General features: G+C 36.3%; 1 protein-coding gene across 1 annotated transcript; it reads right to left on the bottom strand.

Moving 5' to 3' along the window:
* Window positions 1-830: 830 nt before the first annotated feature.
* On the bottom strand, window positions 831-24,197 carry SGTB (small glutamine rich tetratricopeptide repeat co-chaperone beta). The gene is made up of 10 exons (XM_074165628.1): window positions 24,098-24,197; window positions 18,612-18,715; window positions 17,789-17,858; window positions 13,755-13,854; window positions 11,382-11,486; window positions 8,368-8,506; window positions 8,218-8,280; window positions 6,048-6,085; window positions 5,718-5,801; window positions 831-4,269 (listed from the first exon to the last, which is right to left on the bottom strand). The coding sequence occupies exons 1-10, from the start codon at window positions 24,195-24,197 to the stop codon at window positions 4,158-4,160; spliced, it is 915 nt and encodes a 304-aa protein (XP_074021729.1). The 3' UTR covers window positions 831-4,157.
* Window positions 24,198-24,363: the final 166 nt, after the last annotated feature.

Consider the following 24,363-nt stretch of genomic DNA (forward strand, 5'->3'; position numbering starts at 1 on the left):
GAAAGAAGTAATACCAGAGATCTGTCCCAGTTTCGTGCAGAGCTGTGTCCCTGCAATACAGGGGGAATGCTCTGAACAGTTATGTTACTTCCCAATTAGCAGGGAACCAAAAAATAAAATAACAGAACTCAGGCATGGCATTTTTTTATTGTTAAACTGAGGCAGTGCAAATATTCTTCCCATCCAAGGGGCATTTAAGTAGTTTTTTTAGGAAAACAAGGGAGAAAAACCCTGAATGGCTGCCCTAGATCAGGTTCTCCAAAGCATATGCAGGAAGGAATTCAGGACTTGGTCGAACACTGAAATGTACTTTTCCCTCGCTTTGTTCTGACAAAAGATGGAAATATTTTTGGCTGAAATATCTAAGGTCACCCAAAGGTAGCCTTTTAATAGAAAAAATGGTGACTCGCTTTCCTAATTTAACTAGTGCTAGAGATTTTGAGTAGAATCTGAGTAGTACTCAGTGTTGCCCAGCTATTACTCTAGTACTCAGTATCTACTCAGTAGTACTCAGAGTGAGTAGTGGCTTGTTCTATTTTTCGGCTCCCATATTGGCACTTAGCAACTTTACTTGGTTTTGACAGTGTTTTGCTTAAGGTTTTCCTGTGTATAAAATCTTTACATGTAGAATTCAATTTAAAAATATTAGATAAATTTAGTAGCCGCTTAGTAATTTGAGAGAATGAATCCATAGAGGAAAAAAATATTAAAACTATATCCTGCACATCTAATAAAATGCAGATTAACCAGTATAAACAAGTAATTAAAAAAATTCAATTTATCTGTTACTCTGGATGCATCAACAAACGAAAACAGTAAGACCACACTATCCAGACAAAAAATGTAAATAACTTTATTTATAATCTGTTTTCAAGTTAAACTGACACAAGTTGGAGGAGATGTAACCATATGGTAATAAGAGCTAGGAGACACACACATGGTAGACAAGTTGCATCTTGCCAGTATGACTTTCTGTAGCCCTGAAACAGAGCAGGAATCCAAAGCTGCAGGCTTAGTTCTCTCAGTATGCAAGAGTGATTTTTACTTTGGACTTGTTGCAAAACCGAAAGTGAAACTGAAACAACGTCTAAGTGGAACACTTCATTGAGTGTCTTTATGATCAGGCATAGTTAGAAGAATATAATTCCATGCAAGCATGTTACAGGAGTTTACAATTTGAGTGCAAAACATTTTCTACTCAAACAATTATCACGCTTATATGCTGATGGAACTGTAATGATACAAAAGCAATTAGGTCTTCAATGCATAATTACTCAGTTGAATGATAAACTGCAATTGACTTTAAAGCAGTATTTATGGGGATTGTGGTTTACTACTTGGATCTAGCAGGATGAAAAATTTTAGTGCGGAAAAAAAAAGTGCAATTATTACACAGGAAAAGATTCCTTCCTCACCCTGTGATTAGGACATATTGCATGACTCGGTGAAACAATCCAGCCTATTCAAGGCAAAATAGACTTTAGCAAAAATGATCCCTCTGTTCCTGGTTTCAATGGAAAAGCATGTAATGACAGCTCCTGTTATTGGTTTCACTGTTTTTTATTCAGGCTATAAAGCCCTTTCTGTTAATATACAAGAAACAAAGAATGTTTACAAGTATTGTGCCAGTTGTAGCACATTCCTAAAGGGTTAGCTAATGCCATCAATGTTTTAATAAATACTCTGGTTACATATTATCTGTACTGGAGTAAAACCTATACATGACAATATTGCAGTATGTGAAATGAAAGTTACCACTCTAAATTAAAGATGATTTCAAGAGCAGTTTTCAGATAACTAACCAGTGTTTCATTCCATTTAACCGTGGGGATAGTTCTCCCATATATCTGGTAAGCCACAGGGCTTGGACAGTACAACTTCCACAGGCAGTCTTTGAATATTACTATATTTTGTAGTTCTTAAGGAACTTTCAAGAGGTTCTTGATGCTCATTCTTGCCTTAAAGTAGAAAGGTAACTGACAGCATGAAGATAGCTGTCACAAAGTAAGGATAAACTGAGTGTGAGAGATACTGCAGTGCTGCCCAGTCCACTCTGGATTTGTTGGTTTCTCTTATCAAAGTTAGTAAAAACTCACTTTGAGCAGTTGAAAATATGAAAGAGATAACTAAGAGGAATCGTGAAGTTTAACAGGAAATATGCTAGGAGCAGTGCTTCTCTCTTGACACAACACGGTACTCCAGGACAGTAGTTGTAGCCCATCTACAGCCTCCATTGATCTTTCTTGTAAATAGTATCCTCCTATTAAATGTAACTGAACTTAAGTAGCAGTTTTCTGGAATGGATTAGATTCAGGATCTGAACTACCACTGAAAAAAGATCCTGTAAGGGATTTTCTTCTTTGTCATCAGATGTTAAGTCAGAAGCTGTTACTTGGAAATGTTCTTAATGTAAAGCTTAAGTACATCTACAGCCTCAAAAAGGCAGCTACAGCAACTTATATTGAGAATTTTAAAAAGTATTTTAATGCTGCATATAGGCAGGCTCTACTGAATAAAGTGTGAAATGTCTTAAAGTTGTTTAAGTTGCTGTATTAAGCTTTACCTCTCTATTCAACAGATGGTAATACGGACTTTCTGGGTTTGTGTTTCCAATAATTTTCCTTTCTCCTTGGATCCAGCTGCATTTTTCCCTGTTTTAGCAGGGGAAGACTCATATAATAGATGCACCACTAGCACTTGTTACAGTCAAGTACGTGACTTGGCCCCAAATTTTGCATTTGCTTCTGCTTGAGGTGCTCTTTTTTGACCACAAGATCAATCAGATATAATGCCTGAGATCTAGGGGTTCCTGTATATTTCTCCATCTGGGAGCCTGTTGTTACTCCTCCACCCACCTTCTCCAGTCTAATTGCCCAGCAGAGATCACTTTCTCTTAGGAATCAAACAGGCTCCTCAAATTAGTTTTGATATACAAAGAGGGCAGTATGAGTGGTAAGAACCTCCCTGGTGTAAAAACAAATGTACCAGAAAGCAGTGTGAACAGTAAGCAGAATATAAAAAAATTAACATAATGAAAATACAGAAAAGCAGTGCTCTCTGAAAGAGTATCTGAGCAAGAAAAGCCAGGGTAGGAACAGAAATACTATAGAGTGGGAAAATATTTAACTTGGCCATATAACCATCACTTAAGATAGATATGTGTAATGAAACAAAAAAAACCTTAATTAAGCCAGTGGTTTACCACACAAGAATAGGAAGAGGATCCTTTTTTTCTAAGGCAGTTATTTTTTAATAAATTTTCAGTACTAGTTATTTGTACAGTCACAGGATCAGTTTTACCTTATTACAGTTAAGAATTTTAAGCTTATGTTAAACACTGCATATACACAGAATGTAATACAGTTTGCCATGCCTAGGAAAATAGTGCCATAATGCTGACCTCCAGGGCTACCATCATCATTTGGGGGTATACATGGCAGTAGAAAAGCCTAAAACTTCTTAATACTATTTTCTTTTCCAAGACAAGTTCCATTTTGGTTTCTGTGCATTACCCCACTCGGGATTAGTGTCTTCTCTTTCTCTACAATTTGTGGTGCTCCTTCATACACAATCATTTCTCTCCCTCCTGCCCAATGAAGTTGAAAAATAGTTCGTGTTTCTAACAACGGCCCCTCCACAGGCTTAAAGAAACAGACTTCTCAAGCATTAGTTATAACTACCTTATATACGCCCAACACTGATTTATGCTTATTATAAAAGGGCACATCAGATAGGCCTATCCTTTCAGTATTGACAGGGAGTATAGCCATAATGATTTTCACGGTAAGAATAACCTGTCTTTTACACCGGGATTTTAGAATTAAGCTGTTACACAAGATCAGCCCACTACAAAACTCTTCCCCGCTCAATAGCCCTGGAGATCAATTTAATGCACATACTGAAAATGACTTGTACGTAGGGATTTTAATAAACCACCTATTTAGTGTATTAATTTTTAGAGGAGTAACTATACATAAATGATATGTTCCAAGTTATGTGCAATAGATCTGTTTAACAGATTTATTCTTGTTCGCAAACACACACAAAGAATTTTCTGTCTTCTATTCAAGCAGAAGAGTTACAATGGTGCTTTTGCTACTAACTATGGTATGCATTTTGGGGTTATATACCATTCCAGTTCACATGCCTTCTTTGAGTCAGGAATGCTCTTCAGTGCTGCCACTGAAAGATCTGCTCCGGACATGATTTCTCAGTTGCTCTATGAGCTCTGGATTCTGCTGCTGGATCTGTTGTGCAAACTGCTGCCCCCTGTGTTGAACAATTTTAAGTAAAATCAACAGGTGAAAAAAAATGACAAGCAGCATTTGTAAGAAAACAGAATATGGCTGAAATTAGGACTAAAGATAACTTGCTGTGTAGTCTCAATGAAGATGTTTGTAGTATTATGACTATCTAGTTGAAGTCTCTCCAAACAGGACTATCATCAGATCTTCATTTTCATTCTTTAGGACTAATACTTCTACTGGATAACATGGAAGAAAAAGTATTACCTTAGCTGGTAAAACTAAAATTTAGCAACAAGTGTGCTCTATGATTTGCTCGCTTCTTTTTTGAGAGGATCCTTTCTTGTTTTTTTAAGATAACTACTCTTGTAGCCAGAGTGCAACCTTATATTAGCTTTTCCAGAAATAGTGTGCAGCTGCCAACTTGTGCTTGTGAGCAAGATATCGTTAGTAGAAAGCAAGCATACAATTACACCTTTATGTCTTTTATGACTGAAGTAATGACAGATCCATCTCCATAACACTTGTAACTTAACAGTTAAATTAATAGGTGAGAATAATTACATGTAAAAGATAAGCGTAATACTGGTTTGCTACAAAAAGCAAATAAAACCTACTACTTCATGAACAGCCTGGCATGGCTTCTCTGTAACATCTTGGCATTTTGCCCAAGTAGCAAATTAGCAAGACTCCTTTAAACCACAGTGCAGGTTGAAGAAAAGCCACTATTTTCATAGATCTAGGTGTAGTACATGTTGTTTGTGAAAACAGCCCTTGATTTTGTGGGAGCATCCTCCTGTCTGTGATGTGAATTATAAATTAATTTTTGCCTAGAACGTGCAAAACTTAAAAATAGTTTAAAACAGGCTAGATTACTGAAATAAAGTAAAACTCTATGCCCTTTAGGTTGTCTTGCCATATAAGCAAATGGCATGTTTTTGTGCAGACTCTTCTAGATGGATTATCATTATTATACTATAAAAGATTTGGGTCCCGTTTTTTGTAAAAGCCACTCCATGTTCAAATGAGTTCCCTGAAGCCTTCCTAGTCTATACAGAGGGATGCCAGAGCAGAACTTTGTTGCAATCTGTGCAAAGTCAATCTGTAGCTTTTCTAACGAGTGTTTGGGATACCGGGTAGTAAATTTATCAACACAATTTGAAAGCACACGTAGGAGTACTTAAAAATTTATAGGAGCAGTTTAAGTGGCATTTAGAAAGTAAAGAGTGTATGACAACCAGAAAATGAAACTGAGCACACAGTTCAGTCATTCCAATTGATGGAAATGTACAAAGCAAACAAACGAGATGGTGGAAAATAAGTAAGTCTTCAAGTTTTCAGTTTTAATAATAATCAGGTATACAATGGGGACAGGCCACATCATAAGTGTCTTGACACTATCCCTTTTAAGTAGATCTTGCACAATGGCATTTCTACAAATGTAACAATTAAAACTATACAATTCTTACTTACGCATGGATCAGGCTGGACAAATCCGACAGGCCACCAACACCAGCAGCAGGGCCACCAATGGCGTTTGACATCATCCCCGACATCCTGGAACAGTTAGCACAGTGTTGGCATTGCAGTATGCAGGGACCTTTACAGTAAGCAATAAACTGTAGTTCTATTTTTAATTGCTGGGAGAAAACAAGCTGCAAGAGGAAGAAACTGCAGTAGTTTTAGTTGCAGTAAGCAAAAATAAAATTACATTTTCAGGAATACAGTATTATTCACTTTTTCTCTTATTAATTTGAACCCCTAAAGACATAAGCTTTAATAGTACTCAATTTTAGTACTTACAATTGTTGAACTTGAGGATTCTGCATTAAGCTTGCTGCCTAGAATAGACAATATATAGCTGAAATTATAATATATTTACTACTTAGGTATCACTGAGGAAAATGTGGGAAAAAACTCAAAACCCACATGCTGTAGTCTTACGTTTTTTTACAAAATTAAGCTGAGTTTATGTGCGCAGAGGAGTATGGTCCCCAGCAAAAAGAATCATTACAGGAATGTATTTCAAGGATATGATGCTGAGAAAATTTGTTACATGTTAGATAAAAAATAGTGGTTACAGATCCAGACATGAAAAATATGGCAAGAAGACATTACACATAGAATCCCAGTATCAGAGAAAAAAAACAAACAAACAAACAAACAAACAAAAAAAAAACAAAAAAAAAAACCAACTATAAAAAACGCTTAAGACTTCCAAGGACAAAGGAGAAAAGTCTATATTTTGTTGATTCCCAGCCGGGATAAATCAGCTTTGCAACTACTGTTACTACTGTGTATAAACGGTTAAGATTACGACCACAAAATATTGCAGAATAAACCAGAGTGTGGACTTACTTGGTAGCATGGTTTTGTAGTAACATATATCTTCCATTGTAATTGCGTATCTTCTTACTTTGTAGTAACCATGAGGTTATTTAAATTTCTCATTCATGAGACACCTCAAAAGTTATATTGTGTTTACCATAGTGTAAGGGTGTATATGGACAGATACTATAGAATAAACCAGGTGATATTTTAGTTAGTAACATATTTTCTACAGAAATCAGTGTCTGAATGAATACAAGACCAATAGGCACAATGCAGTGTCTGCTTATTCACTCTCTCATTAAAGGTACTACAAAAAACAGATATATACAATATTCATTTTATTGATCAATATATCTCCATATATACCTCTCAAAAGTAAATCAACTTTTTTCTAATGTACAGTTGGACGTTAAAGGCCAAATTCAGGTCCATTCTATGGGTAATAGAGGATTTGTTACTTGTTTTATTTCTTCTATCAGTAACAAGTCTAACCTAGGTTAGGGGCCCGAAATGGAGGCTAGAAGTAACTTTACCAAGGTCAGGCAGTGAGTCAACTTTTTCCTTAAAACAAAAAACCTACATCACAGGAAAGTAAGTCATTCATTCCTGGCTGAATGCCCTGTGTTCTATCTACTTGACCAGGCATCTTCTGGAAATAATGCAAAAAATCCTTTCCCTGTAGTTACCTCTATATTGAAGTGTATGTCTTTGGCTCTGAACAGATAGAGATTGTCTGAGTAAGTCATGTGGCCAATGAATTGGTACACGGAGTTGAGTGCTATTTAATCACTAGAGTCATTGCAGAACTCGCTGACTGCGTCCTTGCCTACCATCTCTATTATTTGAACCTTCTATCAGACCAGATGTATTCATCTCTCTTGCACGCACTGCATTTCCACACAGAAGCACTGGTTGAAATGCTCTGTCCTACTGAAGCTACCAAAAGGGCAATAAAGTTCCAACTGAGATCTCAAAGGAAATAAGTAGTTTTTGCATTTTTTTCTCCGAATACCATCCTTCAAAGTTAATTAATACCATTTGGCTAAGAAAGCCATGCATGGAGAAAAACTACTGAGGGACAAAACCACAATTTGCCATTGTACTGGAAATAAAGGAAGGCACTGTATGTTATTTATGTTAAATGTTTGCACATCTTATGTGCAAGTTTTGCACACTTAAACATGTCAGGGATAATTTGAAAAAGTAAGAACAGAAAGGTCTCTTGGGTAGTTCTTCCCAAGCAGTTACTTTTTTTCTTGAGTAGACTACATCTGAATCAACTGCTATTCATTTAAGAGATGATTTCTTTGTTAAATGATACGTGGAGAACAGAGAAGAAATTTTCACCATGCTATTGACAAGTGTTTTACTATCATGCCATTTATAAAAACATCATAGCTAATCTATGCACATTATTGTTCATAAGTATGATAGAATCAGTTGGAAATAAGACTAGCATTATAGGAGAATTATGTTTCACTTCTTGTTTTGAGTGTAAAATGACTTAGAAAAGTTTAAATTCAGAATAATGAAACCATTGTCATTATAATAAGCATTAAAACTGCTTGTGTTATTAAACAAGAGTTGTTCTCAAAATGTCATTTTTAAAAACAGTATAATGTAAAGCTTGAAATATACTCACCATACTAATGAAGGCAGGATTGTTTATCAAGCTTGCCATGTCAAAACTCAGTCCAGTTCCAGTCTACAAACAAATTGCAATTGAAGACAAGTTTACCTACAAAATCCCAGTTAAAACTATTGTAAATAAATAGATACAGAACTAACTTACAGGACTGGACATGTCTCTTAGTTTCTGTTCTGCTATTTTCAAATTTGACTTATAAGAGTCATTCTCTGGATCAAGATCCAGTGCTTTTTGGTAACTGGTAACTGCTTCTTCATACTTATTCACTGAGGTCAGAGCCAACCTAATGTGAAATAAAGAAATCCTGGGTAGAATATAAATGACCATCAAAAGATAATGATACATTTTCTGTTCTAAGTAAAACGGTATCTCACAACTAATTTTTAGCTTGCTCACTAAGTTAAAGCAAGTTTTGTTATCGTACTACTACTGCTTAGTGTAAACACTTCTTTTTGTATGAGATGATCCCTCAAGAACTCATCTTGCATTGTCTGTTCCATATATATTAAAGTTTCATTAAAAAGCCCTTGGCATCGTCAAGTGATTTAGTCTGTATTCAAGAGCACAAGCTGCATCCAGCATCCTTTTCACATAAGCTCAGGAATTCCTCTGTTTCCTCCAGTCCTTTTGATTCAAGAGATTTTTCAGAAGGGTACAAGAGTAAGTAGGGCAAAGATACTCTTAACGTGAGTTCTACAGCTTCAAGAAATCAAACACTGGAACCACATGTTTTAGCAGAATAGATTTTTCTCTTAGGATCAGTGTAAGGTTTGCCTTTCGGATCTGCTACTTCAACAGCTTGACAAATGGGTTATACAGAATAGTAGTAACATATATAAGATGCTGTGAGGAACACTTGTATCAGGGAAGTCTGCTTAATGATTTGGAAAAGGTTCTTTCCCAACAGCTCAGGAGAGCATAAAACATACCTACTACTTTTGAAACAGCATTTGTTTTCAAATTTGGTTAGCTACTACATTTAAAACATCATCCATCTTTGAGTTATTCCAGAAGTCTATCTGGCTGCATTTTCAATTCTATCTTCTACTGTATTTTCAAGTTATACTGACCACAAAACTAAACTGATCTTTTCCACATTTTGTGAAAGATCTGTGTAAGCCACATTCAGCTCTTTAGTACTCCCATCCCCCTTGGGCATGTGCTGAGCTGCACAGACCGGGTTGATAAGCCTGTGCTCCTGCCCACCAACAGACCTTATCCTTCTATCTCGGGCAAGAGCGCTCAGCGTGTTAGATACATCAGCCACAGTCATTACTCTTCAGTGATGACAAACTCGGTAGCAGTATGAAACTACAGGAGTTTCCAGTAATGATCCTGGAGGAACCCACACAATTTTAGTATTTTCTCTCTTAATACAGTTACTCACATTAAAAAAAAAAAAAAAAACAAAACACACCAACATTCTCCCTTTTGGCCCATAAACTTGCTAAAATAGTTTCTGTCCAGACAAAAAATGCAATCCAGTATTTCTGTGATGCAATTGTGGTTTTTTACAGAGAAAGTATGTAAAATTCAGTACAAGTCAGAACAGTGGGTGACAGTTTCTTTGCTCACAATTCCTACCCCGACGAGTGCTCTCTCGGGGTCATGCTGGAAGTATGACTTTTAACTGACTGCATGGCTCCCACCTCTGCATATTTCTATGGCACTTATGCATCTTTCTGTGACATATAAAGAGTTTCTGTCAAATCCCGAGAAAAACTGATATGCCTGCATAATGCAGTCGGAAAACACAGCTTTCTCATAAGGAATTTTTGTTGAGAAGGTGGTTTCTGCACTTTTTTTTTTCAGTTATTACTAAACAAGCATGATTTCCTCATTCAGCCTGTGCTAAATGTATTATTATATTCACATGCTGTTAGGCAATGGCTTGTAGCTCAAAGTATATCTTCTATCAAAACAACCAGACAATCAAAAAAAAGGGAAGCTTGATTGCTTGCCCACTTACATTGTGTGTCAAAAGGCACACTGGTCTTACAGCCAAAACTCTAAAATAACGTCCGATTCCCAATTAAATCAGCCTGTAGCTTCCCTCCATCTCAGTGAAATGAGGGGATCTCAGGTTGTGCTATATGAAGAAACATCTAAAGAGAGTTAAATAGGACAAAACCAATCCAGTCCCTAAACTTTAAAAGTGAAGAATTATCTCAAAAGCCAATCAGGCTACATTTGCATTAATAAAATAACTGTATAGTGGAAAGTTTTCAAGTGATAGAATTCCATCATCTTTGATCTTAAATAAATGCTCTCTGACATGGTTTTGTCCCAGGCCAACAAGCATTATCCCGGACAATTTTAGGGCATGGTTCAGAATTTAACAGAGGACAATGCAATTTAGCAATAGGCAGTTTGTATGTGGCCACTCCATACTGCAAACTAGATTTTAATAACATAGACACGGGCCATTTTGTGCCAGCTGACCCAACGAACAATCCCAAGCATTTTTTAATTTACTAGTATAGATATAACCTCGCGAGCCTTATGCAACATTCAGCCCACACCCACAATATATTTGATTATTGAAAATGCAAAGCTACACATCTTGGAAGAATGGCTGTTCACTCAAGTAGATATCCCATTCAGAACATTCCTGACATTTTTTTCAGATAGCATTTAATCAGACCCACCACCTAAAGAGGCTATACTGTTAATCTCTCAGACATGACTGAGAAAAAATACCAACGGGGCATAGCTTAGTCTTGCTAAAATATCTGCTTCCAAAGAGCTATCAAGCAGAAAAATTGAGCTTCTGTTCCTGCTAGTGTGAAGCCCCAATGCTTTTAGGATCTGTTCTCTAACAATATCATTAACAGATTCACTGCTCCAATTGCAGAGTTTTGATTAACTAGGCAGGAGGTAGAAAAAACACATCATGACTTTTTAAACTAAATTTGTAAAGCTGATAAACCAAAAGAAAAATAATTGCAAACTGATGAAAACCAGTATGAAAATGCTGAGATCAACTGCATATATAAAGCCTAAAGCTGACAGCCTGGTAGGGTCATCTTCACAAAACTGCTACGCTTTCAGAACAAGAACGTCAGCTAAGTAAAACCACCTAGCTCCACTTATTTCAGAAAATCTACAGTGATTTACACTTCGGTCTTCAGTGTTTACTCATATTTGTATTAGCTTACCCCATTCTCCCATATGCTTTGCTGTACTTTGGATCTATTGCTATGGCTCTCTCACAATCCTTTATTGCTTCACTGTAGTTGTTGAGCTTACTTTGTGCAGCAGCCCTAAGAGGAAGACAGGAGGGAAGGGAGAGAGCTTTGTCAAAAAGCCCCAAACAAACAATAGAAGAAAAAAACCCCAGGCTTAAATATTCACATGTCCATGACTAACTTCAGACTTGTTTCATCTTACTGACTTTTCTTTCACTCTTTAGTCAATGCCTCAGCTTTCCTCAATTAAGTAGGACAAGAAAATGTTTTGAATTAAGTATATGCTTAAGTGCAATGCTACACTAGGACTTTGGAGAACACACACTTACCTTTGAGGACACACTGTAGATCCACTGTATTACTATGCACAAAATACATCATAAAACCTATTACAAGAAGTGAAATTCTCAAGTAGTAGTTTACATAAAATCATTGATTAAGAACACGTATTTTATACAATTGGCTTTTTCCAGCAAGAAGTACAGTTTTACTGCCGTTCAAAGGAATGCTGTGATTTCTCCCTGCTCAGTTTTTTAGCAGGCAACTTACGCTTGCAGGTGAATCAGAATAACATTTCTCAATAATCTCCAAATTACTAAATTACAATTGCATCTCTACAACAGAGAAATACTAAATGTTGTGAACATTCATACGATAACATTAAAGACTTGCCCAAATTAAAAATGGCATTGGAACAGATTAATAATCAAAACTTCTCCATTTTGAAAAGTCTCAAAAGACTAATTTCTTCTTCGTTGATGAAAAAAACTATAGTAGAAATTATAATATTTCCATTGCATAAAGCATTCTTCTTTTTTATTAGGATGCTACAATCATCACTATATTCAATCCTTTCTCCTGTGACAACCTCCAAATTGCATGTTTTTTCTGACTTTGATTAAAATCTCTTCTGAATGGGACTACTTATATATTTTAAATATTTAGGCTACTTAACAATTGCCCAGCTTTACAGATGCCAGCAAAGATGTATGCACAAAAGCTGGGGACAATGCTTAGTCTCTCATGTATTTGAGCAGAAAACGTTTCTTCCCTGTTTACAAAAAATGTTATGTGGCCAGTTAAAACTCCAAGGGCATCTCTTCTCACTGCTGTGAGTGAAAAGCACTGCTGTTGAGGGCAGTAAGTCTCCTTTGCTCCCAAACTAGCTTAAGAAAGGTAGGAATAAGGCCTATATTTATTCAAATACCGCATCACCTGCAAAATTGCAAGCAACTGCCTATCTTCTTTTAAATAACTTCAAACAATATTGTGCTTACTCACCTCAAGATTCATTTTGGTCCTCACAAATGTGATATGTGATGATGTAACACACAGAGTGAAGTATTTCTACTCTTGTCAATTACAGATTTGTTGCTTAAGCCCATTCTACTGAGGAGACTTTCAGTGATTTTGGGAGGCTTCTGAATCTGGTCTTGTATTTCCATTTTATACCTAAAATCACTTATGTGATCAGTTTTCTCAAGGAAAATAGATGATTTACACTTTGAACTGCCATCTTAAAGATGTAAAATATTAATAAACCGTGCATTTCCTTTCTCTTTATGCTTGCCATGAAACACTGAATCTTTCACTTGTATTCATGGCAAAGTAAACTCTGAAGTAATGGAAGCACAGCTCCAAAAATAGAAAAATCCACTGGGTACAGTGCCACAAAGACAGACTGACAGCACTTAGTATATCCTTCTGGTAACGGAGGCACCAAAGAATGTAGAGCACTCTGCCTTTTCTCTTATGCTGGTCTTTAGGGCAGGATACCAAAAGAGGATACTTCTGCTACTGGGTTGACGTGCACTTTCAGACTTCATCTGCTCCCATGTCACTATGTCTTCAGCATGGTGAAAACAAGATTATGCAACGAAACTACAGCAACAGCCTTGTTATTTTTCAACAGGTCGTGCACAAAATTGCCGAGTATTTATACAATGCTTGAAATCTCCAAAATAGCATTCCCACATTGATGGTATTTTTTGCAGGGGAAGTTAATGGCAGCTGAGTCACCAGAACACCAGAAAAAAAGGCTCTTACTACTCTCAACAGACTGGTAATGACAGCCTACATTATGATTTAATATAGACAACCTATCTCACAAAAACCTATTATCAAGTGCTACAAGTAATTTTAAAGCCTATATTATACCTTTAACTGACAGAGATATGCTTAATGAGCCTGTTTTCACTTTAGATCTTTTACAAATTTAACATGATAAATTTCTGGATAGTGGGGTTTTCTAGCCTCATGTTGTTTTGATCTACTTCACAATTTATTTTTAAAATACTGTTAATGAAGTTCAGGAATGAAAAGTGTGTATTATTTTGGTTTTACCTGTTGCAGTAATAGACTGCATTGTTTGGATCCAGTTTTATAGCCCTAGTATAACAATCCACTGCAGCAACATAGTTTTCTTCTTTCATATGATTATTACCTGAAATAAATCATAAAGAGCTCTTAAGTAGTTAAAAGATATAGTGCTATGTATGAAAGAAATAGAGCAGGCACATTATAGCATCTATATAGGGTAGTTATCACAGAATGGTAAAGATTGGGAGTGACCTTCAGAGACAATCTAGTCCAACCCCCCTGCCAAAGCAGGTTCACCTAGAGCAGGCTGGAGACGAGCGCATCCAGGCAGGTTTTGAGTATCTCCAGAGAAGGAGACTCCACAACCTCCCTGGGCAGACTGTTCCAGTGCTCTGCACTTTTTCTGAGATAAATTCATTTAAATAGAACTGGCATGGAATAACACGAATAAAAATATCTACTATGTCAGTAAAGTTTATTATGTGCACTGTACATTGTAGACTACCACATAAACCTTCCCAGTCTCAGCTTGCTATTTCACACTTTCCAGCTACTTTCTGCTGTTAAGCAAAGATCAATTTGTTGAGAAGTGTAAATGTAGTTGCAGTTCCACTCTAATATAGATTCATCAGTCTTAACTATTTTTGTAAGTCTCATAATCCAATAGGCTAGATGTTGATCCCTTTTTGGTCTTATTTTTTCACATCCCAACAACTGGCTTGTAACTATTCATGTAGCATTGAAAAGCAAAAAGCAAAACTAAGCTCTTAAGCCCCACTTCTGTGATGCCACATACATAATTCATTCATAAAGATAATGAAAAGTATGTATAGCACAGGCAATCTAAAATGATTCAGAAGTAAAATTTCTCACCAACAAGTCTCAGAACTTCTACTCTATAATGAAGTTTCATATTTCATATTTTCTAAGTCCAGTGAAAAAAATAGAAAAATAAAACTTTTCTATGAAAAGAAAATTCTGGAGTAAGGTCTTTCAGAACAAAAGGTATCTTACAGATCCTTTCCTCCCCAACACAGAGCAGTCCTGTTAGTTTCCTTCTTTCCTCATAACAGAGTAGTAGAGAAAAAGTACTAGTTCAGAGTGCCCAAGGTTAAGGTTGTCCCTGCTCCTGAGACTATGGATCTTTGGCCAGCTAGATCCTACAGAAGCTTTGGCTTCCCAGCAATGTCACGAAATTGTCAGGAAAATTATAGACTTCCACTGACTTCCTTGTATTTTGGCAAAATTTTTCAACCTTCTCCCAAAATAAGCAAGAGAAGGATTGGCCAACAGATTACTACAGATGTAGATAACTGCATAAGCAAAGGCTGGAAAAGTTTAGTCACTGCAAATTTTGTCTGATAGAAAACAAAAGACTGTGGAGCAAGCAGTCCTAGGTGTCTGTACTAACTGAAAACAACTATACTTGCATTTATTTGTGAGCATGAAGAGCTTAATAAACAAAGCTAGATTTAAGTAACTATCATCAAGGTAGTACAAAATCACCTATTCTCAATAGCAACTAAACTAATTATAGTCAGCAATCCCTGCCAGTAAGAAGACGAAACTGTAATTGCATGTACAGCTTCAAAGTATACACAGAATGTTAACCATATCTGTCTCATTTCTAGACATCTTTCCTTTGATCTAAGGAGAAGGTCTGTACGCTAATTCCTGTTGTCAGATAAAAGACTTGCAAGCTAGCTGCACTCAACGAGATTGCAGCAATTAACATTTCTCTAAAACAAAACTGTCATCAGTGATTATCAAAGTTCTGATTTTCTGATACTGCTCTGAACTTAAGATGACCTGGGGTACAAGGCCAAGTTGGAGCTAGTTATGACTGGGTACATTTCTCGCTCTGTCTCTCTCCAGCTCAAAATTGGCTAAAGGAAAACAGAAAAATAGCTAGACCTACTATTTCTGCTGAGATTAAGCAATTCAGGACAAAAGGAAAAGCAACTGTAATATTTTATTTTAATGGCAGACAAAAATACCCCACAGATGGCTATACTTTTGAATGTGTGTCCTCTATAATGAAAATAATACTTATTGTTATAATTTATACTGTGGTGAAACCCAGATCTTTTTAGGATCAAGCCACTGTTAGACTACACAAACCTGCACATAATCTGTTCGCTTACATAGCTTACGCTATGCCAAAGTGTCAAGCGATATACAAGGGTAGGCAAGTAAATTCAAGCATTTGCTAGTCTGGAGGGTATATTACTTCCTAGTTTTATAACAACCAAGAAAGAAAACTCAGCTATCTGACTTTGTTTTGCCATTCATTAGCCAACTTCTGCAGGTACTAGGGCTGGTTTGAGAGCAGAGGAGGAGTAGGCTGGAGGCCACAAAATTGAGGGAAGTTATTCCTTTGGTAAGAACATATAGACAGAAATGAGGAAATGACAGAGTTACAGAACTACAGTATTATAGAAGATATGGGCCAAATGGACTTCCCCAAGTTATCTCATTTATGTACCTAACTCAGGGTAGAAAAGTACTCAAAAAGCATGATAGTGGTGATAGATAATACTTGTGTGAAAATGAGGAGGGTTAATATGACAAAGCAGCATTAGAAAACAGGACAGAAAGTTTTAATTTTATTAGGGGAAATTAGCCAGAGGCATTTCAAGCAGTTCCAAACTGCTTACTAATGCCCCTGCTAGCTGACACTTTAAATGGCCCTTTGTGGAAGTTTAGACCCTTTCAATTTTTTCAGTAGAGACATGGAATTGCTTTAGTAACACCACACAAAGACTAACACATAGCACGCATCCATTTCATTTCCTCAGTCTATTTCGCAAACCCCTGTGGGCTGAGAGGTGACAAGACAGAAGTCACAGATTTAAAACAGGCATTGCTATAACACCCACACCTTGAAAGTGGTGAACATCCCTACAGTCCAATAACCATACTGAGTGCAACAGGAATTCTTCTTTCCTGGCAGTAACAGACAGCAAAATGAAAAACCAGGATGCACAGCAGGTGTGTTACAACTTATGAACTAATTGTCACTTGTAACCTAACCTTGTTTGAGCTCTTATTCTCAGAATTAATAAGCTGATGAGCAACTTCAACAATTAGGAAAACTTATTTCACAGTCAGTAATGGACTGCATTACTGCAGATGACCAGCTGACTGCAGATGACCAGTTAACTACAGATGACCAGTTTTAAGATAAGACAGACTCATTCTCCTGTCATTATCCTAAATTTTTTGAGAGAATTACATCTGCCTTGCAATTAGAAACTTACTTATTTTATCTACAAAATTCAAATATCTGAAAATCTGATAGGTTGTAAAAAACGTGATTTATAAAGCATCAAGCCACCTGATAACAATTCATATCAGTTATCAGTGCTACATGCCATTTTTTTCTCCCCCTGCTTTTTAGGGGGCAAATCAAACAGATTCCTTCGTGAGTAATGTTAGGGAAGACTTCTATGGTACAGCTGCTTTTCCTCACATAACAGCAATAACATGTATCAAAGGGAAAATAAACAACTGGCTTTTCTGCAATTTTTATAGAGCACAAAAATGATTTCACATATGTGAAATACTAACCCTAGTAATTTCACAAGAATTTTTTCATTGGCTTCAGCTAGGTCAACTTTTTACCAATGTTTCAATATTCAGCTAGCGCATAATCCTTGACATCCCATAATCTTTTCAATATTAAGTAGAATCTTGAATAGCAATTCCATGGACAAACAGAGAAATCTATAATACACCAAACAATAACTCTTCATTCATTCAAGCTTCTATTACTCAGGAATGTTGCCCAGGACTTATCTCTTAGTTTTTAAGCAACCTCCTGAGCAAAGGAGTTAATAGGCTGTATTTTCTTAAACCCCAGATGGAGTAAATCACTTAGCTCTCTTAAAACGTAACAATCATCTCTTAAAAGGTAACAATCACCAGAGAATATAAGCTTAAGTTTTTGTACAGGGTGTGCGTTGCCCAGCTGCTATACTATCACTATCCATGATAGCCCAAAAATCTTAATGAAAGCACAAGAACACAAGATGTTTATTCCTATGTTTATTACAAACCTTCATCCTTCAGTTGGTCAGCCTTTTCAACATCCTCTGGTAAAGTATCTGAGAGAGGCAGCATGTCATTCTGTGTGTAAACAAACCAAAATATTTTTCTTTAAAATACAAGCCCTGATTTTATTGAAAACTTCTTTAATCCTGGGCAGCATTGTATCAACAAGCAAGATTTTCTGTAGTGCACAGGAAGTATGAAAGAACTAAGCATCACTAAAACTTCCTTAGAAGAGAAAGATAGCTTGCTTTCTACTACTGAAAAAACCTTATGGATGACCACACATTTTAAGGAACCAAGGGGAAGAGAGCGGATATGTTTCTAGTCTTGGTTTTCTTACTTCTGACTCCTACTTGCTGTCCTGGGGGTTCCTGTGCTTCCTGTACTGAGGATCCCAGACAACAGAAATAATTAGTAAAGATTTTTGAAGTTCCCATTTTAAGGTTAGTGTTCACAGAGATGTCTTTAAAACTGAACAACAAAATTATTTCCAGAACCATCAGCAAACCATGAATTACCTCAAGCACTTTGCAGACACTTATCTCTGGGAATTGCAAAATGCTTAACTAAACTCCTTCAAGTGAGAATGAGACATCCAGTGTTCAGTAATTTTCTATGCGGAATTGTCCTTGTTGAGCCGACATTAATTCCTCCCACTGCCCCAAAATACTCTCATTCTTCTAGCTTTTATGGAAATTTTACTTTTCTCATGTTTTCCTTAAGTTTCCACATTGTGTTGACATATACAGCACTTTAAGGTTGTGTGTACAATATTAAATCTTAGCACATATTGACAGAGTAACTTTAGAATCTAAATGAAATTCTTACCTTGTGAAAAGAATTTGTGAACATCTCTATCAAATGCTGTGGAGATGCAAGGTGAGTATCTTCCAGGTTAATCTTAAACACAGTCTCCAGACACTGAATTGCAACTTACAAGAAAAAAATAAAATATATGTTACCAGTTTCTCAATAGAAGTATAATTTCACTTATTTATTTATAAAGCTGTGATTTATTTCCCTGTTCAGCTTGCCAAAGCAGATCTTTGGAATATAGCATAAAATAAAGAGAGAACACCTGCTCCCCATAGAATTGACTTGGAGAAAAATATTATGAGCTGTACAGAATCCATACATAGTTTGGCTATTATTAATAAACCAATATAAAACTTTTTTTCATTTTTTTTTCAATCATTAAGTCTTTTTTTAGAACATAAAAATATGAGGATTTTACAAAATTACCACAATTCATAATACAACTACATATGTGTCACACACCCCAGCTCAAAACACCACAAATGCCATACATTTGTGTGGCATAATAGTTGGAAGAAAATGGCTTATCTTCACTGTAAAAAATTAATGCAAGATACTTACTACACTTATCTTTTTTTGGAACAAAATATATTCATCTGAAGACACTGTTTATTAATGAAATGCTTCATTAATCACAAGTCTTTATCCTATTAAAAAAAATACAACTGTAGTATCCTTTCACGTGTTCTGTTGTGTAAGCATTAAATGGCCCTCCCAAACCTGCAATAATGCAAATATACTCACAATAAGCAATACTAAAAAACAGTAGAGCCAAATACCTAAATGAAATTTTAAATGTGCTCACGTATTTTAAGGCCAAAGAAGATCAATGGCAATTACTATATACTATAATGAACAGAATACATATATACACAGAATTGTATCTCAAATTATATCATTATTTTCCCTATTACCTTGAGAAGCTAGTAGGATGTTCTTATCAAGGAATAAATGTTTTAAACTGAAAACTGAGGAAGAACAAAGAAAAGCCCTTGTAAAGCCTAGTTTGAACAGAAAAATTATTTTTTAAACTCCAACTATAGATAACCAGCAGTAGCTGAATTCAAATTAAGTAACAGTAAAAACTGAAGCTTAAAATTTAAATTGAATTTCAACCCAATGTTAATATAATAAATATAGTTTGAATTCCTATTTGCATTATAATGAACCTGAACACTGACCCAAAATTAGAGAACTAAAATTACTGAAAGTTAACAGTTAAGGCCAGTTTGAGGAGCCTATTTTCCATGTCACAGCTGGGAGAAAGGATGGAAAAAGGAGACTTGTAAAATAATTAGCAAAACCTGGAAGATGCAATTTTTTAAAAACTCTGATAACATAGAATAGCAATTATTCAGGAAAAGCCAAGTACAATACAAAATTAATCTTGATAACATGTAACAATTGAATACATTGCTAAACATGCATAAAGTCTGCTGCTATAACCGATAAATGCTAAAAATGTATCAATTTGCTGGGTTTTAAATTACCCAGTAAGAGTGTTGAAGGATTTGGGTTAAACTCCTTTGTAAAGTAAGCACTGACTATGCTGAATTCTGAATTATATATTAATAGTACTTATTACCAGGCCTATCATAAAATCAGTGGAATTATGTATCTCATTTTTCCTTATCACTTAATAGGAAGCTACTTGCCACAGGATACTTACCAATTTTCCCCTCAAACTTCTGCATAAATTTAAAATACAACCCCCTCCTTTATCTTTCTCAAGGCTTTCAGTCTGCGACACCAACTCTATATCATACAGAAGACCTTCGCAAAATGTAGTAGTGCAAATTATGCTTAAACAAAATAAGCCTGAGTATAGTGTTATTGCTAGTAAGCATTTCCATGAAATAATCAGTTGTTACAGTGAACTCTCACACTTCTCCTCTAACCAAAAAATGGAATGTATAATCCTTATAAACTATCACAGGTGTAAGAAAATTAGGAGTTCTTATGGGATGAGTCCATAGGTTAAACTAATAACCAGTAGTTAACATGTAAGCCAAGAAGAGAAACCTGTGTAAAAAGAAACATAGCAAAACCAGAAACTTTTCCAAATCAAAAGATGCATTAAGTTGTGACAAGATCAGTAACTACCCTGTTTCAATGTGACATAAAATGCAACTTTGTAAAGTCAAAGATGTCAAGATCTTGGTTTTGACTGAGAAGTACCTTGACCTCCAGCAGCTCACTGTCCCCTTATCAAAGTGAGGCACTGTCGACTGCCACAAGCTCGATACCATCAGTAAGTTGGGAAGGACTTGCTGCACCGTGTGAGCTATTCATCTAAGATTTTTTCCGTGTCTGACTTCAAAGGCCAAAAAGTTATCTGTTCTCCCTGTTGCCTCCACCATCACACACGCTTTCAGTGGCCTAGGCAGCTGTGGAGCTTGTGCTGACCACCCTGCAAACCCCTACAGATACCAACCTTCTGGCTGAACAGCTGTGGCTCCTGCAAACACCTACTACCTGGGAAGAGGAGCATGTGGGCTATGCTGGAGTCCATCTCAGCATCCCACTGCCACAAAGCTCCAGGATTTTTTGCTGTCCCAGCACAAGCTGCAAGCAACATCGAGGAATCACAGCAGACATGCAGGCTGTTGATCACTGAATAATGAATATTAATAGGCCTGCTGAGGCCCCGTTAGTACTTGGTATCACCTTGCTTCATCTTACACATAACCTTCCCCATCTCAAGTATTACATGGATCCTGCGCCTTAAGAAGTGTATTTCACTGTTTTGGAAACACCACCTTAAAGAAATTCGTGGCAGTACGCTGACCTTAGAAGGAAAAAAAAAAATTTAAAAAAAGTCACAGCCTTGTGCACATTGTAGAATTTATGCTTTAATCCCACAGAAATTGGTGCTATAGACAAGAAAAAAATATAGAAACTGTAAACAGGAAAGAGAAATAACTGCCATTTAAACATACTGGCTAAAATATAACTTGGAAGAAGTGAAGTTTCTAGTTCATGCAATAGGGTTGAGCATTAACTACCAAAAAATCTATATCACTGCTCTAGATCTTAGGTTGTAGGGGAGTATATTTCTCCAGTCTATCTTCCGATTACTCTGCTTTCCCAAATTAAGGTATTTTTATTTGTCGTGGTTTGGGCTGGGGACTAAATGAATGGCAGATGCTCTCTTTAACCTCTCTCCCTTCAGAGAAAGGAAGGTTTTTCTCTATGTACCATTTGACCCCTCTACACTCTTCTGCTTCCAACCCTCCAATGGGGCAACTAACAAAGTGAGCTGACCTTGGTTGTTATAGCAATAAATGCAGGACCCTCTCTGCACACCGCTCCTTGGTATTGACTAGAAACATCAGACCTTATCACTGCCAGAAGCCAACCTTGTCTGTAAAATATGCTGTCAATTTCAGTCAGTCAGAAGAGGCTTAACTGAAAAGTAAAATTAATGAAAAGAAAATTGGTTCTGTTCTACCTTAAACCAGGACATTATTCATCATCCAAGTACAAAATTCCTAGAGGAAATTACACTATCATTGACATGGCTATATAATTCAAACCTGCAGAATGCAGGTTATCAATATAAGTGGAGTTTTAATGCATGCTAGACTTCTATTTTGATGAAGTCTCAACTCTGTAATGTTCTAGCTATTTTTGTTGTTTTGTGGGGAATGGGAACTGTTTAAATTACTTCTTGGCACAGACACTTTAATCATAGAGTGTTCTATGTTTTCATAGATGCTAAGTAGGTACATAAGGTACCAATGAAAAACATCAGTCAAATTTTTTCATCCCCTGTGTCTTCACCTAACATTAAACACTTCAATGGGTAGGACTTCAGCTATTGCTACTCCACATGTACTAAAGATACTTTGCACAACTAAAATGAGTCAATTACTCAGAATGTCCGCCTCCTATCCTCTAACACATAGCATATGGTACCATGCTTTTGGCAGGGAACAGCTCTAAAATTAGGATTTCGTATCTGTATTAAAATGGTAAATTTTACATCAGCATTTAAGCACAAGTGAGGTTTTATAATACTTTTTGTGCAGAAAACAGAATCTTAAAATTGCTGATTCCTTCATATGGACATTGGCTACAGCTGCTTTAAGACATGTTATCCGGTAAATTTGCGGTCACAACCCAGTGTATATCAGGTTTATTACGAAAGCAAAAGCATCTCTCATTATACGATTTCCAAAAACATTGCTTTCTTTCATGAACTGAACATCATCATAACCTGATACAGGTTAAATTCATAGATGACTACTACTTTTCAAACGTACAAAATGCTCCAGATTACGATGTAACACCAAATCTCTTGGCTTTTATTCTTTTGGGAGTATCCTTTGAATATCCTGATAGAAATGTTTTTTTCTTGCCTACATTGGTGAAATTGCCTACACTGTAAAACCAATAGACACTGGAAGGAAGTGCACTCCCAGTTTACCTTTTTAAGTTTATGCCTCTGAGAAGCAGAACTTGCTTTGTACCTCAGCAAAGTCTGCTCTTCATACCTCAGATTTCAGGTAACCCAGTGATCAGCTGCCTGGATGTTGTTTATTGCACTGCTGGTCCTAGACTTCCCCCTTTTACCTCCAAATTCCTCCTCTGGCTGAGTCATACAACCAAAAAGTCTGCTTGAAATAGTGCAAAGGTATTTTAAATAGACACTATGAAAAGCTCATTGCAGAATTGAGATTCTTTGTCCTTCTCTTGCTTAATTCCACATTGTGATACCCCCTACCATGAAGTCTCCAGGAATTAGGGAAAAGGAGTAAGAGCAGCGTGAAGGAGAAAGACAGGTACTATGAAGTTACAAAGACTTAATGAACATCTGTCAATGGAGGAATACACACAGAAGCCCATCCTTCTGTAGCTACGTCTACAGATGGACTTGAATGTATAATAGAAACTATACCATGCTGAAAACATTCACTACCATGTGCTCTTTGGAATAGCTATTCAAATTATATTTTAAAAAAATGCAAATCATTCATTTTATTTTCAATATTCTTAGGATCTCTTAGCCTTCCCTCATAAATTACATCCAATTTCTTACAAATATGAAACAGGAAATTTTCCCATATACCAAACCCAGTATATGCTAATAGTTTTACTTCCTCTGTGGCCAGCACAGATACCAGCAGACACAAAACGCATGAAGTAACCAAACATGAAAGTAAAGAGAAAAAGAATCAGCAGGCAAAAGGCTGTGGGACACATACACAAACCTCTACCATAGTCTGCATTATGGCACTGCTTAATTTGATGTGATTCAAAGTATCTGTTAAAAATGAAGGCAGTACACATTTTGTAACTTCAGAACATTTTTTAAAAGGGAGATGTTTTTAAATTAATAATATCTGAAATATTAAGATCGTGATCTTATTCACAGAAAATATTTGGTGGCAGTTTCAGTTAGGTCACTCCAGTTACCTTCTATGATAATATACATCGAGCAATTTAACACATAGGTAGGTATTATACATACATATATTAGCACTTTGCTCACTTACCTTCCAAGCTTTCTTGTTCATCTGGAGTGAAAGTATCCATCTGACTCTGCTCTCTCAAGAAATGGATGACTGCATAAACCAAGCGTTTGACAGATGACATTTTGAAATCGATGAGTTTCTCCTGTGTCTTAAAAAACAACAGGAAAAAACAACAGGATCTCTTATTTCAGAAAAACGAATTCCTAGAGTATTCCAGCTTCCCACTGACCTCAGTAAGAAGTATGAACAATACACAAAAACTTTTCCTTCACCAGAAAGCCCAATAA

This window comes from Numenius arquata, chromosome Z (assembly GCF_964106895.1).
Source record: "Numenius arquata chromosome Z, bNumArq3.hap1.1, whole genome shotgun sequence".
Taxonomy (NCBI): domain Eukaryota; kingdom Metazoa; phylum Chordata; class Aves; order Charadriiformes; family Scolopacidae; genus Numenius; species Numenius arquata.

Excerpts from the sequence above, each read along its gene's own strand:
- SGTB (XM_074165628.1), bottom strand. The coding sequence starts at position 24,197 with ATGTCATCTGTCAAACGCTTGGTTTATGCAGTCATCCATTTCTTGAGA. Across the intron at positions 11,487-13,754 it reads GCAGTCTATTACTGCAACAG|GGCTGCTGCACAAAGTAAGC; the intron begins GTAAAACCAAAA and ends TCTTCCTCTTAG. Across the intron at positions 4,270-5,717 it reads TTGTCCAGCCTGATCCATGC|GGGGCAGCAGTTTGCACAAC; the intron begins GTAAGTAAGAAT and ends TGTTCAACACAG.